General features: G+C 41.2%; 1 protein-coding gene across 1 annotated transcript in view; it reads right to left on the reverse strand.

The window, feature by feature from the left end:
* Positions 1-24995, reverse strand: part of DNAH7 (dynein axonemal heavy chain 7) — a gene marked incomplete at its 5' end in the record, with an annotated part of 161030 nt that overhangs the window by 37687 nt on the left and 98348 nt on the right. Inside the window, 10 exons of the mRNA XM_081341004.1 lie at positions 856-1019; positions 5003-5188; positions 7378-7558; positions 10393-10739; positions 12981-13311; positions 14687-14916; positions 16983-17855; positions 21642-21861; positions 23156-23282; positions 24368-24536. Of these exons, the coding sequence (XP_081197130.1) occupies positions 856-1019; positions 5003-5188; positions 7378-7558; positions 10393-10739; positions 12981-13311; positions 14687-14916; positions 16983-17855; positions 21642-21861; positions 23156-23282; positions 24368-24536 (2828 nt within the window). The remainder of the gene's footprint in view (positions 1-855; positions 1020-5002; positions 5189-7377; positions 7559-10392; positions 10740-12980; positions 13312-14686; positions 14917-16982; positions 17856-21641; positions 21862-23155; positions 23283-24367; positions 24537-24995) is intronic.

Here is a 24995-nt window from a genome sequence, read left to right on the forward strand (position 1 = left end):
AGATCCCTAGTCAACACAAGGGCAATTCTATAAGCAAATGCTAATCTACATGGTCAACAGCCTTAATCATCCAGTTTATCCGAGCGATATTGAAGAATTGAAAAGTCTATAGCTATAGGCCACTGTTCACATCTTTCCACAAACGCATAAAGATCAGGAAGGTGGAATTGAGGGTGATTTTAGAAGCAGGTATTGGCAGGATGGAGCAGGATCAAATAGCAAGCCTCCCTCCTTCTCTCAATGAGCATTGAACAACATTTGTTTTGAACGGATCTGGAAGTGGAAGCAGGTATTGGCATCTAGAACACTATTCCAACTGGAAAAGGTTGCCTTACAAAACAGCAAGTTCATGTTCGAATCTCTGCGTATACTTAACACAAAAATAACAAGGGCTTTAATCTAAAGACTGCAACTTCCTAAAGCAATAAAGCATTTAACCCAAGGAAAGTATGAACACTGAGTTAGTACTTTGGCTATTTGGGGCCCATATTACCAGATTCTCAGTGGCTTCCAATGAAGGGTTTTCTATAGCTCTGCCATTTTAGATTTTAGACATTTTTGATCTTCTCAACCTGGCTTTCTTCTGGCATTCCAAGCCAGCATATTCAGAAATTGCATTAGCTTGTAATTTAAGATTTCATCAGCCAACAGGATGAAAATTTAGAGAGCAATGCTTTAAATGTGAAGGATTATGTCCCGAGACCTTTTGCATGCGCTTCACTACCAAACACTGCATATTATGTTTTTTAAATGAAAAATATACAATAGTATCTTATTGCACCCCTACAAGTAGAAAATAGCATACAACACTCTCCAAAGAAATAAATTATGCTTATCTGAAGTTTCTGTACTTACGAGATAATAATACCATTATCAATGGAAAATAAATCAGAAGGCAACCCAGCTATGTTCCAAGCTCTAATTTTCACTGCTTCTCCTAAAGTTGTAGTTAGAGAAAAATCATCCGAGCAGGGAATGCCTCTGGCTTTGCATGTCAATATCCAGTCCCGGGCTTGATTCTGGAAAGGAAAAATGCTAAACATTGGCCAGCTATTTTGAAAAATGGTTTTAGTGTTATGAAGCTCATTGGCAATATCAATAATGACTTGTCAGTCTTGACCATTTGCTGGGACAAATTTGAGTTCCTTCTAACTGTTTTTAATCTGATGCCTTCTACTAAAAAGCAACAAAGTAATACTTACAAAATGATGCCCAAGACATGTTTTAGTTATTATTTATTTAATGAAACTTAAAATGAACAGATCATTTTTTTTGCCTTTCACCATCCGATTAGCCCTGATTTTATCCATTTCTTCCATAATGCCCTTGGGGAGAAACATCATAATCAGAGAGTGAACTCAGAAGTGTACATAGTGTAAAGGTAAAGGTAAAGGTTCCCCCGCACATGCGTGCTAGTCGTTTCCAACTCTAGGGACCGGTGCTCATCTCCGTTTCAAAGGTGAAGAGTCAGCGCTTGTCCGAGGACGTCTCCATGGTCATGTGGCCGGCATGACTAGACGCCAAAGGCGCACGGAACGCTGTTACCTTCCCACCGTAATGGTCCCTATTTTTCTACTTGCATTTTTACGTGCTTTCGAACTGCTAGGTTGGCAGAAGCTGGGACGAGTAACAGGTGCTCACTCTGTTATGCGGCACTCGGGATTTGACCCACCAAACTGCCGACCTTCTGATTGACAAGCTCAGTGTCCTAACCCACTGAGCCACCGCGTCCCTACATAGTGAAAGACCCCCTAATACTGTTTATCAACAAAGGTGGAAATCTAGAGAGATGTACACACCTGATATTCTGAAGATTAGGCATCATGTACTCAGTGAAAGCTACAGTCATAAGCAAAAGGCCTTAATTAACAGGTTATGACACTAAAAGTTACAGCACAAAATAATTGTTTCAGCTGTTAAACAGTATGACTGGGTATGCTTCTAGGCTCAATCTAGAAAGCTCTCAAAACACATAATAGTGTGCAATATTCAATTGGAATTTCTCAGCATCTAGTTTAGATGGATCAGAGGTATATATCATTCATCCAGATCAGTCAGGTATATATATATCTCATTTTGGGGATAAAATCCTTCTAGGCGACTTACAGCCTATATCAAAATCTGCTGAACAGCAGAAAACTGATCATGCTATGATTGAAACAGACTTATTGGAGGACGAGGGGTGACATAATAGCAGTGTTCCAATATCTCAGGGGCTGCCACAAAGAAGAGGGAGTCAAGCTATTCTCCAAAGCACCTGAAGGCAGGACAAGAAGCAACGGATGGAAACTAGTCAAGGAGAGAAGCAACCTAGAACTAAGGAGAAACTTCCTGACAGTTAGCACAATTAACCAGTGGAACAACCTGCCTCCAGTAGTGGTGAATGCTCCAACACTGGACATTTTTAAGAAGAGACTGGACAGCCATTTGTCTGAAATGGTATAGGGTTTCCTGCCTGAGCAGGGGGTTGGACTAGATGACCTCCAAAGTCCTTTCCAACACCATTATTATTATTATTATTATTATTATTATTATTATTATTATTATTATTATTATTATTATTATTATTATTATTATTATTATTATTGATCATGCACAGGGGGAGATACTCAAATATGCACAAAACTGTTAATGAATAATGTGTTCTGATGCAGTTGATGCTTTTGTTTTTCTGTTAATGTAATCTAATACTTTTTTTTAAAAAAAGATGTTTGCAGGCAAAGCATCAGGATTCTTTTAACAATCTAACCTGGAGACTGGTAGCTTTGAATATTTGTGCAAGAGAAGCAGAAAATTCTAGCAAAGCAAGCTTTTCACCTGCTTTACTTTTTTCTCATGGAAAGATGAAAATGAGAACTGAAAAGGAAGGCAGAACAGCTAGAAGTCATCTGATTTTACCCTCCTTTTCCTTGGAATCCTTCCCACAGAGATGGAGGTTGGTTGTTCTGGGCAGGACAGGGATATCCAGGCAGAGCTGTTCCAACTACTTCTTTCCCACAGAAACGAATATAATTCATAGTAGGTAGAAAACAGAATTACTTTTAAGACAGGACATTTTTACATTAACAAAGTTGGAAATAAGGAACTAAGGAAACTAAACTGGATGGTCTTAAATAGTAATGGAAGTGAATATGCCTTCAGAGAACAGTTAAGCATTTTAAAGTCAATCAACTGGAAGGACCTATTCATACGGCCTATATCAGGAGTCTTCAGACTTGGCTCTTTTATGACACTGGCTGAGGAATTCTGGGAGTTGAAGTCCACAAGTCATAAAAGGGCCAGGTTTGAAGACCCCTGGCCTATATGTTCATAGAACCTGTCACGCCATGGAATAAGTTAGCTGCACTGTTTGAAATGTTGAACTTGGGGACTGGTTACAATGTAAAATGACATTTCAAAGAACTTTGTAATTTCTTAGGCAATAACTCCAACTCCAGCTCAAAACATTGATTTAAGGATAATTCCCTGTCACTTGTTAATAAAATCAAGTTAACTATGGAGAATTGGAATAACTTAAATCTATTTTGTGGGGGATATAAAATCAAACATAAAAATATGCAATTCTTTTTCCTACCAGAATTATTGCTCGTGTTTCATACTTACACTCTAGAAATCCTCATTTATTTATTAAGAAATTAACAAAGGAAAGAACATTGTTTATGGATGGAGGAATTTCAGAAGAATGAAAATGACTGTACAATGCTTCCCTTCCACACAAAAAATGGAGGATTCAAGTATCAAACATTTTTTATTATCATAAATGTCTCAGTTCTATTATGCCTTCTTAATAGCTGCATTGGCTGCATTGGTCTAATGAAGAAAAACATAATTGTGCAGAAATAGTTTGCAATTTGGGAGAGTCATAATCTTAATCTAACCTCCATGGGCCTGAATTATTATGTATATTAACTCTGATCCAGCTAAAGCATTATGATTAATTCCCACTGAAACTAGGAAAAGATTTAAAATCTCCCATGGCTTCCAATGAGACAGTCACAAATTGTTTTGTGGGCTGAGGTTAGAATCTGTTATGTTTCATATTTCAGAAATATGAAAATCAAAACTAAATGGCTAAATGCCCTACACTTTTTAGAATACCAAGAATTATTAAGGCTACTTACACACGTTTTTCACATGGTGTACCTTATCAGCCTTAAGAAGTGATTTATACAGAGAATACAATGTGTAACTAAGCCTATCGGTGCCTTGCGAGTTTAGAAAGCTGTTCTTATGAACAGCTCAAAAATAAGCCAAGAAATTGAGTTGAAACACACGCGAAATCCTGAGCATCCATGGTTTTCTCCAAGTATTTTGCTATAGTCCTTCAGTTTAGTTACTGCAGGCAAAAACATTTTACTTGACTGCTTTCTTATGAAACACTGCAGATTCTAAAGGGAAAAAGCTGTTGCTCATGGAACTGCAGGCCATCAGTCCTTCTATCTCTGTATTGTCTGCAACTAATTGACAGTGGCTCTTTGGAGTTTTGGAAAAGGACTATATCCAAGTCTGCATGGAAAGGTCAGGAACAACTACAAGTCAAACATGTATTCTTTTTCATGCTGAATTGCATGCATGGCAGTCCTTGTATATGGAACCTCTCAAGATTAATACAGGTCATTTCTCCTTAAAACATATTTCCCATATATAGTTGAATTATAATATATCAGCTCTAGCCAATAATAACTGCCAACAATTAAAGATAGTGTGAGTTACAATCCAATACTACTTAAGGCCCAGTTTAGGAAAGATCCCACCAATAGTCTATATTAGTTGGCAGTTATGGTGTACCAAAGTTAAAGATGACTATCTTAAAAAGGTTTTTTTAAAAACAATGATAACTTCATAATTTTCTCCTATGTTGTTTTCATAACAATGCTTTTATTTTCAAGCTGAGGTAAAGGTATATGTTTGGATATTGACTAAAAACTATTGCTTATTTGCTGCAGAAGCATTTCGCTTACTAAATGTCATACATTTATTCAATTGTTTGTTCATTCCTTACTTGTCGGTAGTTTGATGTGAAGGCTCCCAAGTAAGCTACAATGCCAGATGAGATGAGGATATCGCCTGTCAAATTGACATATTGTTTTCCTAGTTGCAAAGCTGCCTGGCTCCAACGGGTTTTCTCACCCCCAAGGCCACCAAGTAATTTTTCTGCTCGGTCTAGCTTTTTGCTACACAGGTCAACCTTAAAATCAAAATATAAACTTGAAGCAAAGCCATCCCAGGTCATGCTGCTACTACAAATAGTTACATGCTTTACTTTCAATGCTTATGAAAATATTATATACAGTATGTATTGCTAATCATTACTACCGCCATCATCAGCATAGAAAAGTTTTTATACTTGAAACCCCAAGATGGAAAAACAGAGCAATGTGCATGACAAATTGTCACAGATGAATTCAACAAGGTCAATAGCATTTCCATTCTTCTTGCCTTCAAATAAATTATTGCTTCACTTTCCAGTGCGAAATTGATAATGGATTTATATGCGATACCAAAAACAGTTGCATCTCAAAATGGAATACATATCATACAAGAGCATGACATTGACTTATGAAGGTCATTCTTACACAGATGTGGCCTGTGAATTGAATGCATTACTGGGAGCTTTCTATCTGGCAGCTTGTCAAAAATGTTTTCTCTAATAAATCCTTAACATTGAACTAGCTGCGCTACCAGCAGTGTGGAATGGCAGCACTTTCTTTGAGTCCTTGGCTCTTGAATAACTTTCTCTAACTTGGTACTTTCTGCATACCTTGTGGTGAGATGGGAGGCAAAGAAATTTAATAAACAAGCAAATGAAATGGGTCAACTCCCTAATCCCAGTCAGCATCTGGCAGGTGAAACTTTAGGGAAAGCCTCTCTTTATTAGTTGCTTCCTCTTTTCCCAAGAAAGGTTAAACTATGTCCTATTGCAAACATGCCTCTCCATTCTTGCTTTGTGCTCTTGGCTAGTAGTTCATCAACAACAGAGTATGGAGAGACCAGGCCAAGTGGGAATAGTCCCTGGTACCCTGATGCAAATAAGAGTAAAACCCAGCAGTGTATGCACAGGAGTGCTGGAAGGCATGGAGAGGCCTCATTACTTCCTCATTTAGTCCAGCAAGCCTGTTCAATATAGGAAGGGAAGACCGTAGCTGAGCATACACCATCACAAAATCAAACTTTCTGACCTCTCCAAGTATCCTCCCACAAAAAAAATCATCCATTTAACTAAGGGAAATCCAGCTGCTCCATTGAATTATTAAAAAAAATACTACCCCCAAATCCAAAGAGAGTTTCTTATACAAAAATAATATATCTTTACACATCCTGCATTCTATCACGCTCAAGGCTTTGCAATCTGCCATCCAGGTAACCAACTTGCCCCAGGGTTTAAAGATTTAAGCTCCATTTAAGCACTAATTGCTTTTGTTTATAGCCTTATTATCGCTAGAAAGTTTAAGCAATGTACATGAGAATATCCTCTTCCTCCTTTATCTACATCTCTGTGAAATGACCTTGTCTGAGAGTGGCCAACTCAGCATCAGTAAGTTCAGTAGTTGAATGGAAAACTGAATCAGAGCGTCCGTCCTCACTCCCCACTCAAAAAACTTCATCTTCTCCTCTACATTATTCACATAGCTCCACATTATTCATATAACAACAAGTTTTGAGTATAAATTACTTTTGGTGTTATCATTTGTGTAAATGTAGGAAAATGATAACTTATCGACACAATCTGGTATAACAAAAGAGTCCAGCATGTGTAATAAATTAACTGAAATGGTTTAGTAAAAGTCCACTATTTTCTTCAGAGTTTGTGGCTGTTGCTTTGATCCTCAGGTCTACTTTGGAGATCTGGCATATGATCTACATATTTTTTTTAAAAAAATTCAGAAAGACAAGAACTCTTTGAGAATAATGGTCTTTGAGACCATTTGATAAGTATCCTGAGCAGGGTTGTGAAAAATGGAAAATAAACGAAGAAGCAAAGAAACAAAAAAGTTAAAGTGAGGACGTAGGCTTCTTTTTTTTTGCATTTTTGATATTTTTATTTTTTATTTTTTTTATTTTAATTCCATTTATATCCCGCCCTTCTCCGAAGACTCAGGGCGGCTTACAAGCTTAGCAGTAGCCTTCATTCTATGTATATGCCTGTTTAATAGGGCTTTCACACACACAACCCCAAGCGGCATTATTACAAAGTCAGCTTAATTGCCCCCAACAATCTGGGTCCTCCTTTTACCTACCTCGGAAGGATGGAAGGCTGAGTCAACCTTGAGCCTGGTGGGATGCGAACCTGCACTAATTGCAGGCAGCTGGGGTTACTTAAGGAGGCATTAGCCCACTGCTCCACCAAGGAAGATGGTGGAGATGGTTGTTACTTACCTGGTTTTCTAAGTCAGCTTTTTCCTGCTTTTTTTGTTCCAGAGTTTTCTGTAGTTGTGCTAGCTTGTATTGAACTTCCTTCAGGGCTGCTTGCTTTTTTCTCAAACCGTCCATAGCAATCTTCAGTTCTGCTTCAGCTGCATTGAGTTTTATCTTTTTGGGGGCAACAACTTTTGCCACTCTGAAAGAACAACAATAATTAAGAAGGTCATCCTTGTTACACATCTACAGTACATGCAAATATTATACATTTATCTTCTCTTTCTGCACAGGTCACATAAACGCACACAAACATTCCTGCATATACACTATGAAGGGTGACTCCACTAACAAAGCAATAGAAATTCTTATCTGCAATTCAAAGTATCACATGACTTATGGACTGCTGTCTTCCTCTAAAATATGAAGACCCTGGAGGATAATTTGAGCAAAAGTAAATCCTAAGCATTGTAATTATTTGATAAGTGAGATGTGATGTTGTCCTTTGCCTTATCAAATTCAGATCCTCTCTCTCTTATTCTTTGTGTTAGCGATACTCTTTAAAGCCCAAGTGTCGCTAGGATACAAGTAAAAAATGTGATATATTCAGACATCTCTGACTCTGCAAATGATGTAGGATCTACATCTATTCAGATTTTTTAGAGGGAGAAAAAAGAAAGGAATACATTCTCATATAGTACACTGTATGTATGTATATAAGGGACGCGGTGGCTCAGTGGGTTAGGACGCTGAGCTTGTCGATCAGAAGGTCGGCAGTTTGGCGGGTCGAATTAAGAGTGCCGCATAACAGAGTGAGTGCCTGTTACTCGTCCCAGCTTCTGCCAACCTAGCAGTTCGAAAGCATGTAAAAATGCAAGTAGAAAAATAGGGACCACTACAGTGGGAAGGTAACAGTGTTCCATGCACCTTTGGCATCTAGTCATGCCGGCCACATGACCACGGAGACGTCCTCGGACAAGCGCTGGCTCTTCGGCTTTGAAACGGAAATGAGCACCGGCCCCTAGACTCAGAAACGACTGGCACACATGTGTGGGGGAACCTTTACCTTTTTATGTATGTATATAACAATAGACAGAGACATATATATATATATATATATATATATATATATATATATATATATATATATATATATATATATATATATATATATATATATATATATATACACACACACATATACCGGTATATATATGACCCTAGGTGAGTCACTCTCTCTCAGGCCAACCTTCCTCACAAGGTTGTTGTTGTGAGGAAAATAGGAGGAGGAAGGCGTATTGTGTATGTTCGTTGCCTTAAAATAATAAAGGCAGGATATAGATAAATATATGTAAATCTACTATCTGTTCACTTGTTATGTAGGGGGGAAAAACCATCCATAAAATGCTGTTCAGATGTTCTGTAAAACATAGTTAACATAAAAATAAACACAACCATGCAACCCAACAGTTAACGCAAACCAGGAAAGCTTTTTAAGCTAAACACCAGGATGCAAGAAAAGGATGGAGGTAGAGGCAGAGTTGGTAGGAAGAGGTAGGAAACTCTTACTAGATATTCTGAAGTTGGTATTAAGATTTAATGAATCGAGTGGTGAGAAAGGGGGAGAGAAGGGAGAGAAAGACTATAGTTTGAAACATAAGCAGAAATTCAGCGCAGAAACATACAAAAGGCCCCAGGTTTGAGTGAAGGAAGGAAGCAAAGGACGAAGGAGAGGGCACCAGGAACTAGCAGAGCAGGAGGTTCCTTACAGCTCTGGCAGTAAGAATAAGAAGCAAAATACATGTGGTACAAAGTTGTTTTTTTCCCTGGGATCCCACACCCTGCAGCTTTGCACAAGAAAGCAAAGAAATCAGGACCATCCATTGGCCGTTCAACCCCCAAAAAAAGGTAAAGGTTCCCCCGCACATGCGTACTAGTCGTTTCCAACTCTAGGGGCCGGTGCTCATCTCCATTTCAAAGCCGAAGAGGACGCTTGTCTGAGGACGTCTCTGTGGTCATGTGGCTGGCATGACTGGACGCCAAAGGCGCACGGAACGCTGTTACCTTCCCACCATAGTGGTCCCTATTTTTCTACTTGCATTTTTTACGTGCTTTCGAACTGCTAGGTGGGCAGAAGCTGGGACGAGTAACAGGCGCTCACTCTGTTACGCGGCACTCGGGATTCGACCCGCCAAACTGCCGACCTTCTGACCGACAAGCTCAGCGTCCTAACCCACTGAGCCACCGCGTCCCCTTAGCTCAACCAAAGAGAGGGCTAAATTTTCACCCAGGAGAAAGTCACCTCATGGATTCTGCTGGGGGAGGTCTGAGACCAGAAGACCTGCCCTGTAAGGATCAAGATGGGAGAGGATCTAATTCAGAGAAGGGATTGAGGAAGCTCAGAGAAAGAGAGCAAGTTCTGTGCCGTAGGAGGCTTTGATTTGAGTCCATTTGTCAAGACAAGGAGCAAAGCTGGCCTGTTTGGACTTTACAAGTCTTCTCTGTCATTAAAGAGACTGCTCAATCTATTTTATAGGGGAGTGGACAGGCTGGAAGATTCCTCACCATTGAGTAAAATAGCTTAGTGGTGTTTAATGTTACCACTGTTACAGTACCAGCGTTATAAATGTGGGATTCTTTTCTATTATTATTATTATTTTTGGATGGCCCAGAAAGCAAGGAAAACACCCTTTATCACGCCTTGCTGGTGGAATACTTGGCAACAGGCTTGTTTGAACTCAGGAGCAGGCTTGCATATACAAGACTGGAAGAAAAATAGAACTGTGGGTGTAATCACAATTTATGTAACTGGCAAATCTACAAGGTTAATTGATATGAATCTGGATGGCTGCCGGCTCCCACTTGTATTTGGAAATAAACAAAAAACAAGATAATGTTGCCATACTCTCTATTCATAAAGAAGACTGTGTACATAAGTATACCATCGCTTGGGGAGAAGAAACAAGCACAACACACTTCCCCATAGGCCAACCCAACATTCTTCATTTACATTATGATTTGAAACCTTTTACTTACTTATCATAGGAGTCCATGGCTATAACCCATTTGCACAGCCCTTCTGCAGCTGTGGAAGCATTCCGAATTTTTTCAGGAACAAACTCTGGATTGGTGATGTACTGTTTTCTAATGATATTCATGTAAGCCGGAGGTATGTTGTCCTTATCATACTCGTGAAGGGATTGCAGAAATCTCATGTCCCCAAGGAGTTTCTTAGCAGGGCCCCAGAAGTCTTCCATCTTTTTCCCAGTGCCTGTTGGATCGGGAATTTTATCTGCTTTAATCCCTTTCAGGATGCAAATGGCTTCCATAACAAGTTTCACACCAGCAGGGGGGCTCTTCATGGACTTGACAACTGTGATATCCTATATTCAAAAGATTAGATTGGAGCAAAACCAATGCTATTGCCTTTTTAGTTTTGAAAACAACATTAAGAGAAATGTTGTCATATTTTGATGACAGACCACCTGGTTTTTTCCCCCAAAGAACATCAGAACTAAGGAACCCATGACAAAGAAGAAGGACTTCCAATCAGGTGACCACAAGCCCATTTCCTCTATTGCTGGCCAGTAGAAGAATCACAACATCTCAGGAGCTCCAGCTAATTTACCTTCTTTACTTTTTCCCTCTTAACTCCTTTTTCCTTCTCTGTTACATATTTTTACACTACAAGCCTGAGAGTACCGTAGGACCATTGGTGGTTTGGGTTTATCTTAATCATTGTGAGGTGGCCAAAGATGCTACATTTTCACCTCTTTTCTCCTTTCTATCTCACATCTTATCCATCAATCACCTTCTGAATCATTTCATAACTAACGTAAGCTCAAGAAACATGTACCAATCCCATAAGAATTTCTCTAAAAATTCATCTTCACAAAGATTGTGAAAAGTAATTTATTTTAAATGTGTGTAAGAAAGATTTGTTTTAAATCCAGAAGAAAATCTGCTTTTCTACTATAACCGTTTCAGAAATTAGTTCCTGTTTATGCTTTAGTCTTTTCACACATACTTTATACACACCTATTGTATGTGCTCTTGGGCCAAAACAATCTCAACCTGTTCTCAGCCTTTAAATGGGTAAGAAGCCCTTCCATGCTGGCACAGAGTTGGGCATGAATGCGAGATGCCTAGTGGGTATCTTTCAGTAAGCAGTGAGATAAACCAAATGCTGGGTTAAGGCGCCACATGAGACACTCTTCAGACCCACATTACACACACACATGCACCTACATACTCTTAATGCTTTGTTCAAAAAAAAACAACACCAATTTTAATCCCCCCCTTTTTTATAAAGAAAAATTGTAATTTGCACAGTTGGACTGAAATCTGTGGTTTTCCTAACTTTAACAGTTAATTTCAAGAACTGATTCTGTCTGTTGTTTTCAAGCACTGCATTCCAATGCTTTATAGGATTTCTAGTGATGTGATTATGATTAAGTAATCCGGATTAAGGATCAAGTAATCCGGATTAAGTATCATTATATTTAATTGTGTAACAAGTGATGAGCCTTCTCATCACTTACGTATATGCATAATTCTGTATTTATTTATTTATTTATTTATTTATTTATTTATTTTTGCCATATTTATGTAGTGTATATTGGAGGTGGTGACCCTTTGAGAGCTGTATGCAATGAAATTTCATTTTAATGTATGCCGATTAGTGTACATTCAAAGTGACAATAAAGTTATTAGTCTATTCTATTCTATTCTATTCTATTCTATTCTATTCTGTTCTGTTCTGTTCTGTTCTGTTCTGTTCTGTTCTGTTCTGTTCTGTTCTATTCTATTCTATTCTATTATTTTTCAATTTCAACCAATTCAAATGTTTTTCAGTGTTACAGTATGTCAGTATCCTTGGACACCCATACTAGTGAATAATATCCAGTGAGCATTGACATTCACTGCTAGTTTTTATGTTTGTACACCAATGGAAATATGAAACTATTCTAACATGAAAAATTAATGATATTTATAATGGACAGAAATTGGTATCCCAATCTTTCCTTTCCTTTCTTATCAAGAACCTTCAATAAATTGCCCAAACAGAACAAATTCCATACGGAATAATCAGATAATCAAATTCAGAGCAAGATCATCCCTTTAACCCTGGCTGCAGAATTTGCTAAGGCATTTTAGATAGTTGAATCTGCCCTCAGTTTGAAAACCTCCAGTGAAGAGAAACATGCCACTTTACAAGGTAAACTATTCCATTGGTTGTCAGATTTTATCGTCAGGAAATTCCAGTTATCCTGAATCTACTTTCCTGTTGCTTCAAACTCACTGGTTCAGCTCCTGCCGTCAAAGGCAAAGTGACGTTATCTCTGTCTCTTATTTCATTCTCTCTTTCAGTATAATCGGAGCCGAGTAAGTCTGTTTGTGTTTCTAACTTGCTCAACCTTTCAAATAAATCTAGAAGAGCAATGCTGAGCTAATGAAGAGAGGCACCTTTTAAATGGGACAAAAGTAAAATTCTGTAGCACCGTAACAAATTAATGCTCTGTCAAGTCTTGATCTCTCTCTACAAAAAGACAAGATGTGAATTAGTCGGCCCGGCTCTCTCTTTCAGTAGGAGAAAATCAGCAAGAATGAAACAGAGGCTCTACCTGTGCTGTCAGAGTGTCCAGAGCAGCCAAGGCACTTTCCAGGATTGGCAAAGCTTCCGCCAGATCTGCATCACATTCATCTTTGATGGCTTTGGCAGCCATGGCTTGTTCATTGGCTACCTCTTCATCGGCCTTCACAATCTTCTCCGTCTTCGCAACTTCCAAAGATTCTTTCTCAATCACCACCATCATGTCATCCACTTGCTTGCTGGCTACCCGTAGCTGGGGCTGCAGGGCTTCCAGTTCCACCTGCATGGTGGCCACCTGGGCAGCTGCCGAGTCCAGTTTCTCCAAGCCCACTTCATATCTCTTTTTCAGCTTCATCACCTCGCTGGAGATAAACCAGAAGACTGAATTTGAATGACGTTGTCATAAGAGTACTATTAATTTAATCCCTGTCCAGCCACCCACACAACCATCAAGACAGACATGGTGCCTTTACTCAGCACAACATCTACCAATTCCTCTTCCAATCCGGTCAATTTACAGTGTATTTCTTGAACCCTGACCTATTGAAGTCCTAGTGAATGTGATGCTTCTCCAGCTGCTTTCCAACAGGGTTCCAAAAGACAGTTTCTGACCTACTGGTGTCAACTGAAGCTGCAATCCTTGCAAAGATTTGGGGGGGGGCGGGTCGGAGATTTTTGTTTGCTTTTGGATGTTTGCTTTTGAAGCACTCTTTTATAATATTGACTTTATTCTGCATTGTGGGCTACTCTGAATGAAGGGGGGAAAAACACATAAGGGAGTTAGCTCAATGAATGAATAAATGAAGACGAGCTTTCAGAGCCAAACCCAAAATATTATTATTTTTGTTGTGTACTGGGTTCGTTGCGCAGGAATGAAGACGAGGCGAGTGAGTTCAGCAAAGATCATGGTTTATTGCTTGCAGGATCTGAACTGGGGAACAGGGCTGCAGATGCAGCAATTTATACCCTGGCCCCTAGGCGGCGGCCAATAGGTTTGAAGCAACCTATTGCCACCCTAGGGGCAACCAATAGCAGCGCTGGAGACAGTTTGTCTGTGGAGCTGGGAGCCGTTAGCTAGCCTTCCAGCAATTACCACGTGGTGTTCCCTTAACAAAACAAGCCCAATACATTACAATTTTATTTATTAATTTTTATGCCACCCATCTTCCCATAAAGTGATTATGTCTCTTATAAAGTAACTTTTGAAAATATAATATTCAATAAAATTCAACAATAGAACCTCATTAATTCAAATACAAATAAAAGTGAAACAGAAAATAGAAAGGCATATCTGAAACATTTTTTTCCAAAGAACCATACTTAATTGAAATTTATTTATAAACCAGCTATCTATCTATACCTATGATAAAACAGATTTTTTAAAAATTAAAATAAAACTTTCTTTTTAGTTTTTCTTGGGGGGGGGGAATCATCTAGATAACCCAGCAAGTTCTTATTTGCATTCTTATTCTTGAACTATTTAAGCATCAGCTGTTTTATGCTATGTTACCTTCTAGCAGCAGCAATATAGTAATTATAACAATTGTTCTTAATCATTCTTTGGATATAAGGAAACCGCCTTTCTTGTGTGTGAGATCTACGCACTGCATCTTATTTCTGTTTATATGCATCCCTTGTTGGACTCTGTTTACCGGGGTGGGGAGATGGAGAGGCAGTGGTGAAAGAAACAGTAAAAAAATTACTTTTGCTAAGAAATGCCACATCAATCATACTTACGCTCTCTTTTTTTCCAGCAGGGATTGGAAAGTGGAAATTAATTCCAGGTATGAAGTTGGTGTTACATAATTATGTCGCTGGAGCTCATTATAGAACAATTCAGACAAATTAATGGTTGTGGTATGAAACTTTTTACACATATCAATGCAGCCAGCTCTGGTTTCTTCAGACATTTCAATATCACCCAGGGAGCGAGTGGCAACTGCCTGCAAAGCATCTGTAGGCCATGACTGAATTTAGGGAAGGAAAAAAGAAACATTTGACTGTTATTATGGAAAAAGAGTGCTACATAAAGAATACTCATGAGTTCAAAAGAGCCATTTTTTTAAAAAAAATCTCAACTACTGGATAGGTTTCATAATGCAGTGGCGTAGCGTGGGGGGTGCAGGGGGGGCCGGCCGCACCGGGCACAACATCTGGGGGGGCGCTCGCACTCACAGCTCTCTGCCCCTGCCTGGCTCACTCACTCTCTCTCACTGCAGTGCTGGCTGTGCGAATCCGATCCGAGCCGCCGGGTCGCCGCCCACTGTGGAGGGGTGTGTGCCAGGCGTGTGGTACGGTGCGGAGAGAGAGTGAGGGACTATCTGGGGGAGGGACAGTGCAGCGGCCAGGGCGCAAATTATTTGCCTTGCCTCAGGTGCTGACAACCCACGCTACGCCACTGTCATAATGAGCTAATGGTAACCCTGAAAAGTTAGATAGCACCATATTTAAGTGGTAAGATAAAAACATAACCTTGTCAGAAAAGGATGAGGGCCACTGTTAATGAACCATGCCTTTTTAACGTTTAAATTATTTTTACTGAGTTAAAGCCATAGAAAGCATTGAAAATAATCTATATCATGTTGCCCAACTTTAGTGGTGATGGCACAAGGGAGTAGGAGAGATTCCAGGCGCAACAAAAACAGAATTGTGTGGCTGGAGACAGTTTGGGAGGCATCAACTCATGTCTTTATTTCCATCTTTAAGAAGTCATCACTGAAAACATACTATTTGATGAAACTCAGAGAGGCTTACCTAACAAAGAGTGTAGCAAAAATGGTGTTGAGCGATTTCGAATAGAAAAGAATAAGCCGGCATGGATAATATAATAAAAATCAATAAGCTTAAAGAGCAAATTTCTATCATGAATAAATACCGTATTTTCTGGCGTATAAGACGACCTGGCGTATAAGATGACCCCCCAACTTTCGAGAAGATTTTCATGGGTTAAAAAGTCGTCTTATACACCGGAAAATACGGTAAATTGAAAAATTATTAAAACATTTTACAAATAAACAAATTTATTTATGCAAACATTTATCTTTGTTTGAAACTCTCAAGTTTTTTTCCTGGCCTAAGAGAAGCTGCAGCATGAAAGGAAGGGAGCAGGGCAACCATCTATCCATTTGGCTTTGAATAATAGCCCCAATCCAAATTATTGTGCTCCAAAAACTATTAGCTAGAAAAGAAGAATATATGTACCATTTTAAAACACAGTCAGGGGATTATATAGTTCTTTCATTGGAAAAAAACACCTCTGAACACAGAAATAAATCAGAAGAATTTAAGTAAAAACATATGTTAAGGAAACAGTACAGGGAGTTGACTTACGATCACAATTGAGCCCAACATTTTTCTTGCTAAGTGAAACATTTGTTAAGTGAGTTTTGCCCCATTTTACAACCTTTTTGCCACAGTCGTTAAGTGAATCACTGCAGCTGTTAAGTTAGTAACACGGTTGTTAAGTGAATCTGGTTTCCCCATTGTCTTTGCTTGTGAGAATGTTACAAAAGGTGTGACCCCGGGACACTGCAATTGTCATAAATATGAGTCAGTTACCCAGCATCTGAATTTTTTTCACATGACCCTGGGGATACTGCCATGGTCATAAGTATGAAAAATGGTCATAAGTCATTTTTTCCAGTACCATTGTAACTTTGAATGGTCACTAAAGGAGCTGAACTATCTATATTTTTATTTGTTCTTTCTATCGCACCAATATTTACAAATGATTAAACAAGCCACAAGGAATCCATAATTAACCATAGCTTAAAGTTATATACATGGTAGATATATACTTAAATAGCTTTCTAATACAGGAGATTATAGAAGCCAGCTTTAAACCATTGCTTCAATTTATGGCTAATTTGGAACTCAAAACGTCTTTTTCCCACCACAGAGCAGCAAGTTTTCCTAGTTCATTTTCCCCACCGGAAAGAAAGAAAGTATAGTGACTATGCTCAACTACATGAGTAAAACTGGGTTGCCTTAAATGCTTTCCTGCATTTTTCACAGCTGTACTTCAGGATCTTACCTGAAACCAATCAATAGTGCAACAATTAACAAGAGCTGGAAACTTCCGGAGACGATTTCGGAAGGCATCTCCAATGGGACTCATAGCCAAGACGACATGGAGCTGATCCCGGCAGCGATCAATGAACATGTTGAAAAGAGCAATGGGGCTACCGTCAGTCTGCTTGGATCTATCCCGCTGTCGATCAATGGAGCGCATCTTTTCACAGATTTCTTGTTTCTCGTCAACCGCAAAGAGATTTGGCACTTCTCCAGCATTTAACAAGTTGTTTATGTCTTCTAAAAACGACTCCCTTTTTATCTGGGTGTCAGTGAATAAGAAAACTCCTTGCACCTCACCTTCAGTAGATCTCCTCAGAATGGCTTTTAGGTCCTCGTGCCATTCATTGGTCCCATAACTCTTTGAGATTTCAACCTGGAATGGTGTGTAGTCAGACATATACGCTGCTAAACGTGTCAAGGACTGTCGACCGCTTCCACCAACACCAACCAGAAGGGCATGGCTACGAGGCTGTTTCAAAATGCGTGAAATTCTACAAACATGTTCTATAGCGAATCGAAATAAAACCAGCTGCATTGGCTTTTTGCTCATATTATTATATTCTTCTAGATGGCCCTCGACAACAACTCTCAGTTCATCCACATCCAAGACTTCCCTATAATTTGTATCCTCCCTTCTAGGATCATGAAAGTCACAGAACATCAAGCTTCGCAAATCATCCTCTTCTACCCTACCGTCAAAATTGAAATCCAGATTTTGGAAAAGTTCATCAAAATCTTCTTCCATGTGCTTTGTTACTACTTCACGGATACATTGAACCAGCCATGATCGATCTGCTTTATCTACCAAGCGGTCATAATATACTCTAAGGACCTGCATAAAAAAAAGTCAGTGTGATTGTTTATAATAATTAATTACAAATTAATTGCATCCTGTCAGGAAAAAAATATTAAACTTGAGAAGCTGTATAATCAAAGGAAATAACTAAATATCATGTGGAAAAGCTATTTTCTGTCATCAATTAATTATCTTTACTGATTGGCATGAACACAGCGTAGTCCTGTAGCACAGGGCTTTTCAACCTTTTCACCCATTGTACCACTTTTAGGATATGGCAACATCCGAGTACAACCAGTTGCCTAGCAAGGTGTCAAAAGCTTGATGACCAAAAAAAAAAAGGAAAACAGTGATGAAGTACAGGTAGTCCTCGACTTACAACAGTTCGCTTACAACAGTTCAAAGTTACAATTGCACTGAAAAAAGTGTCCCCCAAGCCACAGCCGAGTAAGACACCTGCCTGCCTGCCCGGCGGTGTTCTTCCTCCTGTCCGAGGTTTTCATTGTTGTGAGCATTTATGTTGAGGATTGGCAGCGGGGGTGGGGTGGGGGTGTTTGGTTTTTATTCCCCCCCCTCTGCTGGGTGGTTGCAGCAAGTTTTGGTCACTTCACATGACCCTGGGACACTGTGACCATCATAAATATGAATCAGTTGCCAAGCATCTGAATGTAAATCACAAGACTCTGGAGATGTTGCAACACTGCAGCTGATCGGCACTTCTTCTGGGCTCAGAAGCGCCAGGATCAGCACCGAGCTCCAGCTGGAGCCTGGTGCTGATCCTGGTGCTTCCACTGGGCCCTGACAGCCCTGAAGAAGCGCTGATCCTGGTGCTTCCACTGAGTCCTGACAGCCCTGCAGCTCCAGCCATCTCTCGCTCAGGCTTGTGCGGTGCTGCCACCAGTTCAGCTCATTCCCCTCCCCCGCTAACATTTTTCTAGGATGGTCGTGTACCACCTGCCAGGTGCCAATGTACCACAGGTGGTACCCATACCACTGGTTGAAAAGCCCTGTTGTAGCAGCTTTCCTCAACATGATGATAATAATAATAATAATAATAATAATAATAATAATAATAATAATAATAATAATAATAATAATAATAATAATAATAATAATAATAATAATAATAATATAATTTCTATACCGTCCTTCTCCCGAAGGACTCAGGGCAGTGTACAGGGCAATACAATAAAATACAACATACAAAAATTAAAAAAATATTAAATATTACAGCCCAATTCAATACAATTAATACAATAACATTAAAATACCCCTAAACCCATCAGACCAGGCCGGCTTGTTCAAATAAATATGTTTTTAGGTCACGTCGGAAGGAGCGAAGGTCGGGAGCCATCCGGAACTCCACCGGTAAACGGTTCCACAAATCCGGCGCACCCACAGAGAAGGACCTCCCCCTGGGGGCCGCCAGTCGACACTCTTTGACCGACGGCACCCTAAGGAGGCCCTCTCTGTGGGAGCGCACTGGACGAAGGGAAGTTGATGCCGGCCGCAGCTGCTCCCGTAAGTAACCCGGACCCATGCCATTTAGGGCTATAGGTCGTAACCAGCACCTTGAATCTTACTCGGAGGACAACCGGAAGCCAATGCAGCTCGCGGAGTAGAGGTGTTACATGGGAGTATCGGGACACCCCCACCACAACTCGCGTGGCTGCATTCTGCACCAGTTGGAGCCTCCGAGTAGTCTTCAAGGGCAGCCCCATGTAGAGAGTGTTGCAGTAGTCCAAACGGGAGGTCACGAGTGCATGAGTGACTGTGCGCAAGGCATCCCGGTCCAGATAGGGCCGCAACTGGCGCACCAGGCGAACCTGGGCGAAGGCCCCCCTAGTCACAGCTCCTATATGATCTTGCAAAGAGAGCTGTGAGTCTAGGAGGACACCCAAGTTGCGAGCCCTATCTACGGGGGGTAATATCTCACCCCCCATAGTTAACGATGGAATAATCTGAATTTCCTGAGACGCCGGCACACTCAGCCACTCAGTCTTGTCCGGGTTGAGCCGAAGCCTGTTCCTCCCCATCCAGACCCGAACCGCCTCCAGGCATCGGGACATCACATCGAGGGCATCACTGGGGTGGTTCGGGGTAGAAATAAAAAGCTGGGTATCATCCGCATATTGATGATACCCAACCCCAAAACCACGAATGATCTCACCCAGCGGCTTCATATAGATGTTGAACAGGAGAGGCGAGAGGACCAACCCCTGAGGGACTCCACAAATGAGAGGCCTCGAGGCTGACCTCTGCCCTCCTGCCAACACCGACTGCGAACGTCCCAGGAGGTAGGAGGAGAACCACCGTAAGACGGTGCCTCCCACTCCCAATCCCCGAAGACGCCGCAGTAAGATACCATGGTCGATGGTATCAAAAGCCGCTGAGAGGTCTAACAGGACTAGGACAGAGGAGCAACCCCTGTCCCGAGCCCGCCAGAGATCATTTACCACCGCAACCAATGCCGTCTCCGTGCTGTACCCGGGCCTGAAGCCCGATTGGTACGGGTCTAGATAATCAACTTCCTCCAGGAACAAAGGAAGCTGCTGCGCCACCACACTCTCGACAACCTTCGCAAGAAAGCGAAGGTTGGAGACTGGACGATAGTTGTTTAACACAGCTGGGTCCAGGGCAGGCTTCTTGAGGAGGGGTCTCACCACCACCTCCTTCAAGGCGGCGGGAAAACTACCCTCGCTCAAAGAAGCAGTTATCACTGCCTGGAGCCAGCCTCGTGTTCCCTCCCGAGCCGAATATACCAGGAGGGGCACGGGTCCAATAAACACGTGGTGGACCTCAGCCTCCCCATAATCCTGTCCACCTCTTCTGGAGTCACAAGATCGAACTCCTCCCAGATGACATCGACAAGACCCCTCATGTTCTCACCGTCAGACTCTGCCCAGTCGGAGTCCAAATCGGTCCGGATCTGAGCAATTTTGTCCGACAGATGCTGGCTAAACTCCTCGGCATGACCCTGCAAGGGCTCCTCCCTCACCTCCCGATTCAGGAGGGAGCGAGTCACCCTGAACAGGGCGGCCGGGCGATTCTCTGTGGACGCGATGAGGGTGGCAAAGTAGTTAGACCTCGCCATCCTCATCGCCACGAGATAAAACCTCGTGAAGGATCTTAATCACAATCGGTCGGATTCAGACCGACTGGACCTCCAACAGCTTTCTAGGCCCCGTCTCCAACGCTTCATTTCCCGGAGCTCCGCGGAAAACCACGGAGCCCACTGGGATCTGCACCGGGTCAGGGGCCGCATGGGTACAACTTGGTCGAGTGCCTCCGTGGCAGCCTTTTCCCAGGCCTCCACTAAGGCCTCGGCCGAGCTGTGAACTAGGGCGGCAGGTGGGGACCCAAGTGCCGCCTGGAACCGCTCAGGGTCCATTAAGCGCCTGGGACGGAGCCATCTAGTTGGTTCAACAACCCCACGACGGGGATTGGCAAAATGGAAGACCAGCCGCAGGAGATGATGCTCTCCAGATGGGGCTGCAATTCCTATCATCCTCAGCCAGCACCATGATGAACAAGGGTACCTTACTCTTAATCATCGTGATTAATCTCCACAGTAGAAGGGCAGATGATATTATCCATTCACAAAATGGATACTGCAGTGGGTATGGCCAGTCACAGACTTATATAATTATAAATATATGGTCCTTTGTATTGTTGGACTCTTTTAAGTAGAAACAGCTATACCAGGCACAGCAGTTTATGCTACTAAAGTTTTCAATGATTCAGTACCTTACCTTATAAAAAAATATTTTGCAAGCAAATATAAGACTGAGCCTTCAACTGAGTTACTAATAGAAAATTTACCTCATGAACCCAAAGGCGCTTTATGGTTCCTGAGGAAACGGTTGTTTCAGGTCGTGACAGACAAACCCCTTGAACGACCCGAGAGAAATCTCGCAAATTGAACAAATAGTGTGATTTGGTGGGTGTAGGGAGCAGGTTCTCCATAGCTTCTTTGTATACAGTCATTGTGCTATTAATAATTTGTGTAGTCAGTTGAATATATTCCGAAGGGAAGTTGTAACTGTTGATTGAAAAGATGAAAGCAGTAGGACAGCTCATAGAACACAAAATAGAAACTTGGACAGTTTCCTACATTCATCAAATTCTTTGCATTGCATTTTAAATATAAGTTTGGTTTACAGAGGATGGCTATAAAACACTTGGATATATAGTAATAGTCATCAATAAAGCTATTCACTAAACAAAACCAGCAACAACCATTTATGAGCAGATTTTAAATAATTCCAAGGACTGGGGACATATTCAGATGTTGTTTGGATGGTGGCAGCATCTGGTATGAATGAATTTCACAAAGAAGTCAAATTATTTTACAATCCATGAGACTGATTTAAGAACCCTTGGCCTTCAAGCAATTCAAGGACTAAAAAGTATCATCCAAAAGCAGCGATCAAGAGTCCGCCACCACCACACCATATTTGTTTTATGAGACCAATACAGAAATATTGATCTCTGATTATTCTTCCAATTTGTTTGGTAAGGGAAATTCATATTCTATTCTTTAGCTTATAATGTTCTTTAATTGCTTAGTTGTCTAGTCCTTGGTGTTCTTTAGTTTATAATGAGATTATTGAGGTAGCCCAAGTAACATTCTAGGAATAATACAGTAATTTCCTCGTTTATTGGGATATGAAGATGTTCAGAACATTGAAGGCTGCACAATTGGCAACAAGTTGGAAAACAGATATAATTCAGGACACAACAGCCAAAATCTTTAGGGAAGTGCCTCACAATTGTATCAACCCTAACTCATTCATTCATTCATTCATTATAAAATTATAACTATCACATCCAGCAAAAGGATGTTTTGTGGTCCTGTCCACAAATGAATGCCATCTGATGGGACTCTGGAGAAGAGCCTTTTCTGCCATGGCACCCACCCTTTAGACTATCATTCCCCATGAAGTCAGACTGCACCCAGACTTGCTGGACTTCCACAAGGACCTGAAGATATGGCTTTGGTATCTGGTCTGGAGATCCAGGAACATGGGTATGGATCCTGCAAAATGGTGTATTACTAAGGAAACTGAGTGCGCTCTCCTGGAATTGGGAGGGGGAGGGTAATAGTTTTTAATAGTTAATTTGAAGATTGTCTACAGTATATTGGCATGCCGTGACACCATCAGAGGGTCAATTCTTCATGATGTTGATATGATCAAAGATATCTTGGGAGACCCGCTGGTGGGAAATGCAGGCATTACAGGTCAGTGCTTCTGGATGCCATGATATTATGGCAGGCAATCATTATCTTTCTTTCTATTTAGGTTAATATGCCACAATATAACCGTGTCACCTACCATATAGTAAGATGCCAATCTATAATTCGGGAGAAAATTGTATACATCGAAATGTCATCAAATTCATTAATGGTAATTGTGTTGAAGTGTCGCAGATATCGAGGAGTGATCGGATTTCGACCTCCACCTGTAGCGGAAGCAAATCACTGATGCGCACAAAATAAATGTAAATCCATCAAACACTTCTGCAACCAGTTTGACTTCTTCCTATTCTCCATGCATCAATCAAAGGGGACTTTCTGTTAAGAGCAGCTTCTATAATCCATATAGACATGCCACAGTGGCAAAAGACAATTTATTTTGAGGAAGGAGGAATGTATAAGTCTTTCGCACACTAAGTATTGCAGTAAAAGTGACAGCAATTCTATCCAAAGTCTTGCTGCATCAATAATCACACACTAAAAAATTACAATTATTACTTATAAAGGCTCTCAATCCAAGCTAATATTTAGAATTGATCAAGGTAGCTACAACAGTGACAAATCTACATCTTTAATCACATTGAGACAAGGGTTGTAGGATCTCTTAAACAAACCACATCTTTTAAACAAAGCTTGGGCAAGGAATTATTATTTCCACATACTAAATTGTAGATCTCCCTCCATATTTTCCCACTAAACCAGTGGCCCCCAATCTTTTGGGCACCATGGACCAGTTCTGTGGAGAGGGGATTTTCCGCGGACCAGAAGGGGCGTGGTTTCATGTGCAGCCTGCATCACAGATGGGGTTTCACTTGTTTGTGTGGTCCGGTTTCTGGCATGCCATAGCCCAGTGCCGGTCCACAAACTGAGGGTTGGGGACCCCTGCCCTAAACCAATGATAGGAAACTCAGGAGAAAAGTGGATTAATTTTGCAACTCTCAGTTCAACTGCAACAGAGCATTGAGGCTCTATAACAAGGGTAGGCAACCTTGGCTCTTTTATGACTCGTGGACTTCAACTCCCATGCTGGTTCAGGAATACTGGGAGTTGAAGTCCACGAGTCATAAAAGAGCCAAGGTTGCCTACCCCTGCTCTATACAAACCCTTAAAGATCCAGAGAGACTTGCCCATTTTCAGCCTTAGAGGCCCCTCCCCATACAAGCAACTTTAAATGATGATGCATGAATGAGAAGAAAAGACATGACTTAATTTAAATATTTAAAAAAGAGTAAATCAGTAGCAGGTTTGGCACATTAGAGATGTGTTCTGTATCTAGAACTAGAAAACATACCTGCTGGCCCCATGGCACAAATGATCTGGATGTCCACAAGTCTAATCATAGTGCAGTCTTTCAGGTCATACCAGTTCCAGTGATCCAACCACTGACGAAGTAACTCCACTGGAGGTTGAGCCCCATAGACTTCTCTTGCTGGCATATTGACATCATCAACAAATACCACCTAAAAAACCAAAACCGTTTCTCAAAGGGACACAGATTCTATACACACTCCATAGGTTACATGCAAAGACATTAAAAATATGTTGCTGATCTCATTTAGAGTAAGCTTGTCTCCAGATAAATCAGTCACAACCAACCTACTCTCCTCTTACATATTTCTAAGATATTATAAGATGCTATAGGACAGCGATGGTTAACCTTTTAGAGACCGAGTGCCCAAAACCTGCCCCTGCCCCCACTCTTCCCCCATCCCACCCCCTGCCACACCCCACCCTGCTCGCCCGCAGGGCCACCCACCGCCTCCATGGCCCACAACAGATCACCCAGGCGGCCCAGCAGTGCCATGGCGGTTATGCCCTCCGCCCACACCCCACAGCATCATCTGCACATGATGGGGCGTGAGGATGGAGTCTTGTACCCACTGCCCAGCTGCCATGTCCTTGGCTGCGCTGCTCTTTGC

This window comes from Vipera berus, assembly GCF_964194415.1.
Source record: "Vipera berus genome assembly, chromosome: 1".
NCBI lineage: Eukaryota > Metazoa > Chordata > Lepidosauria > Squamata > Viperidae > Vipera > Vipera berus.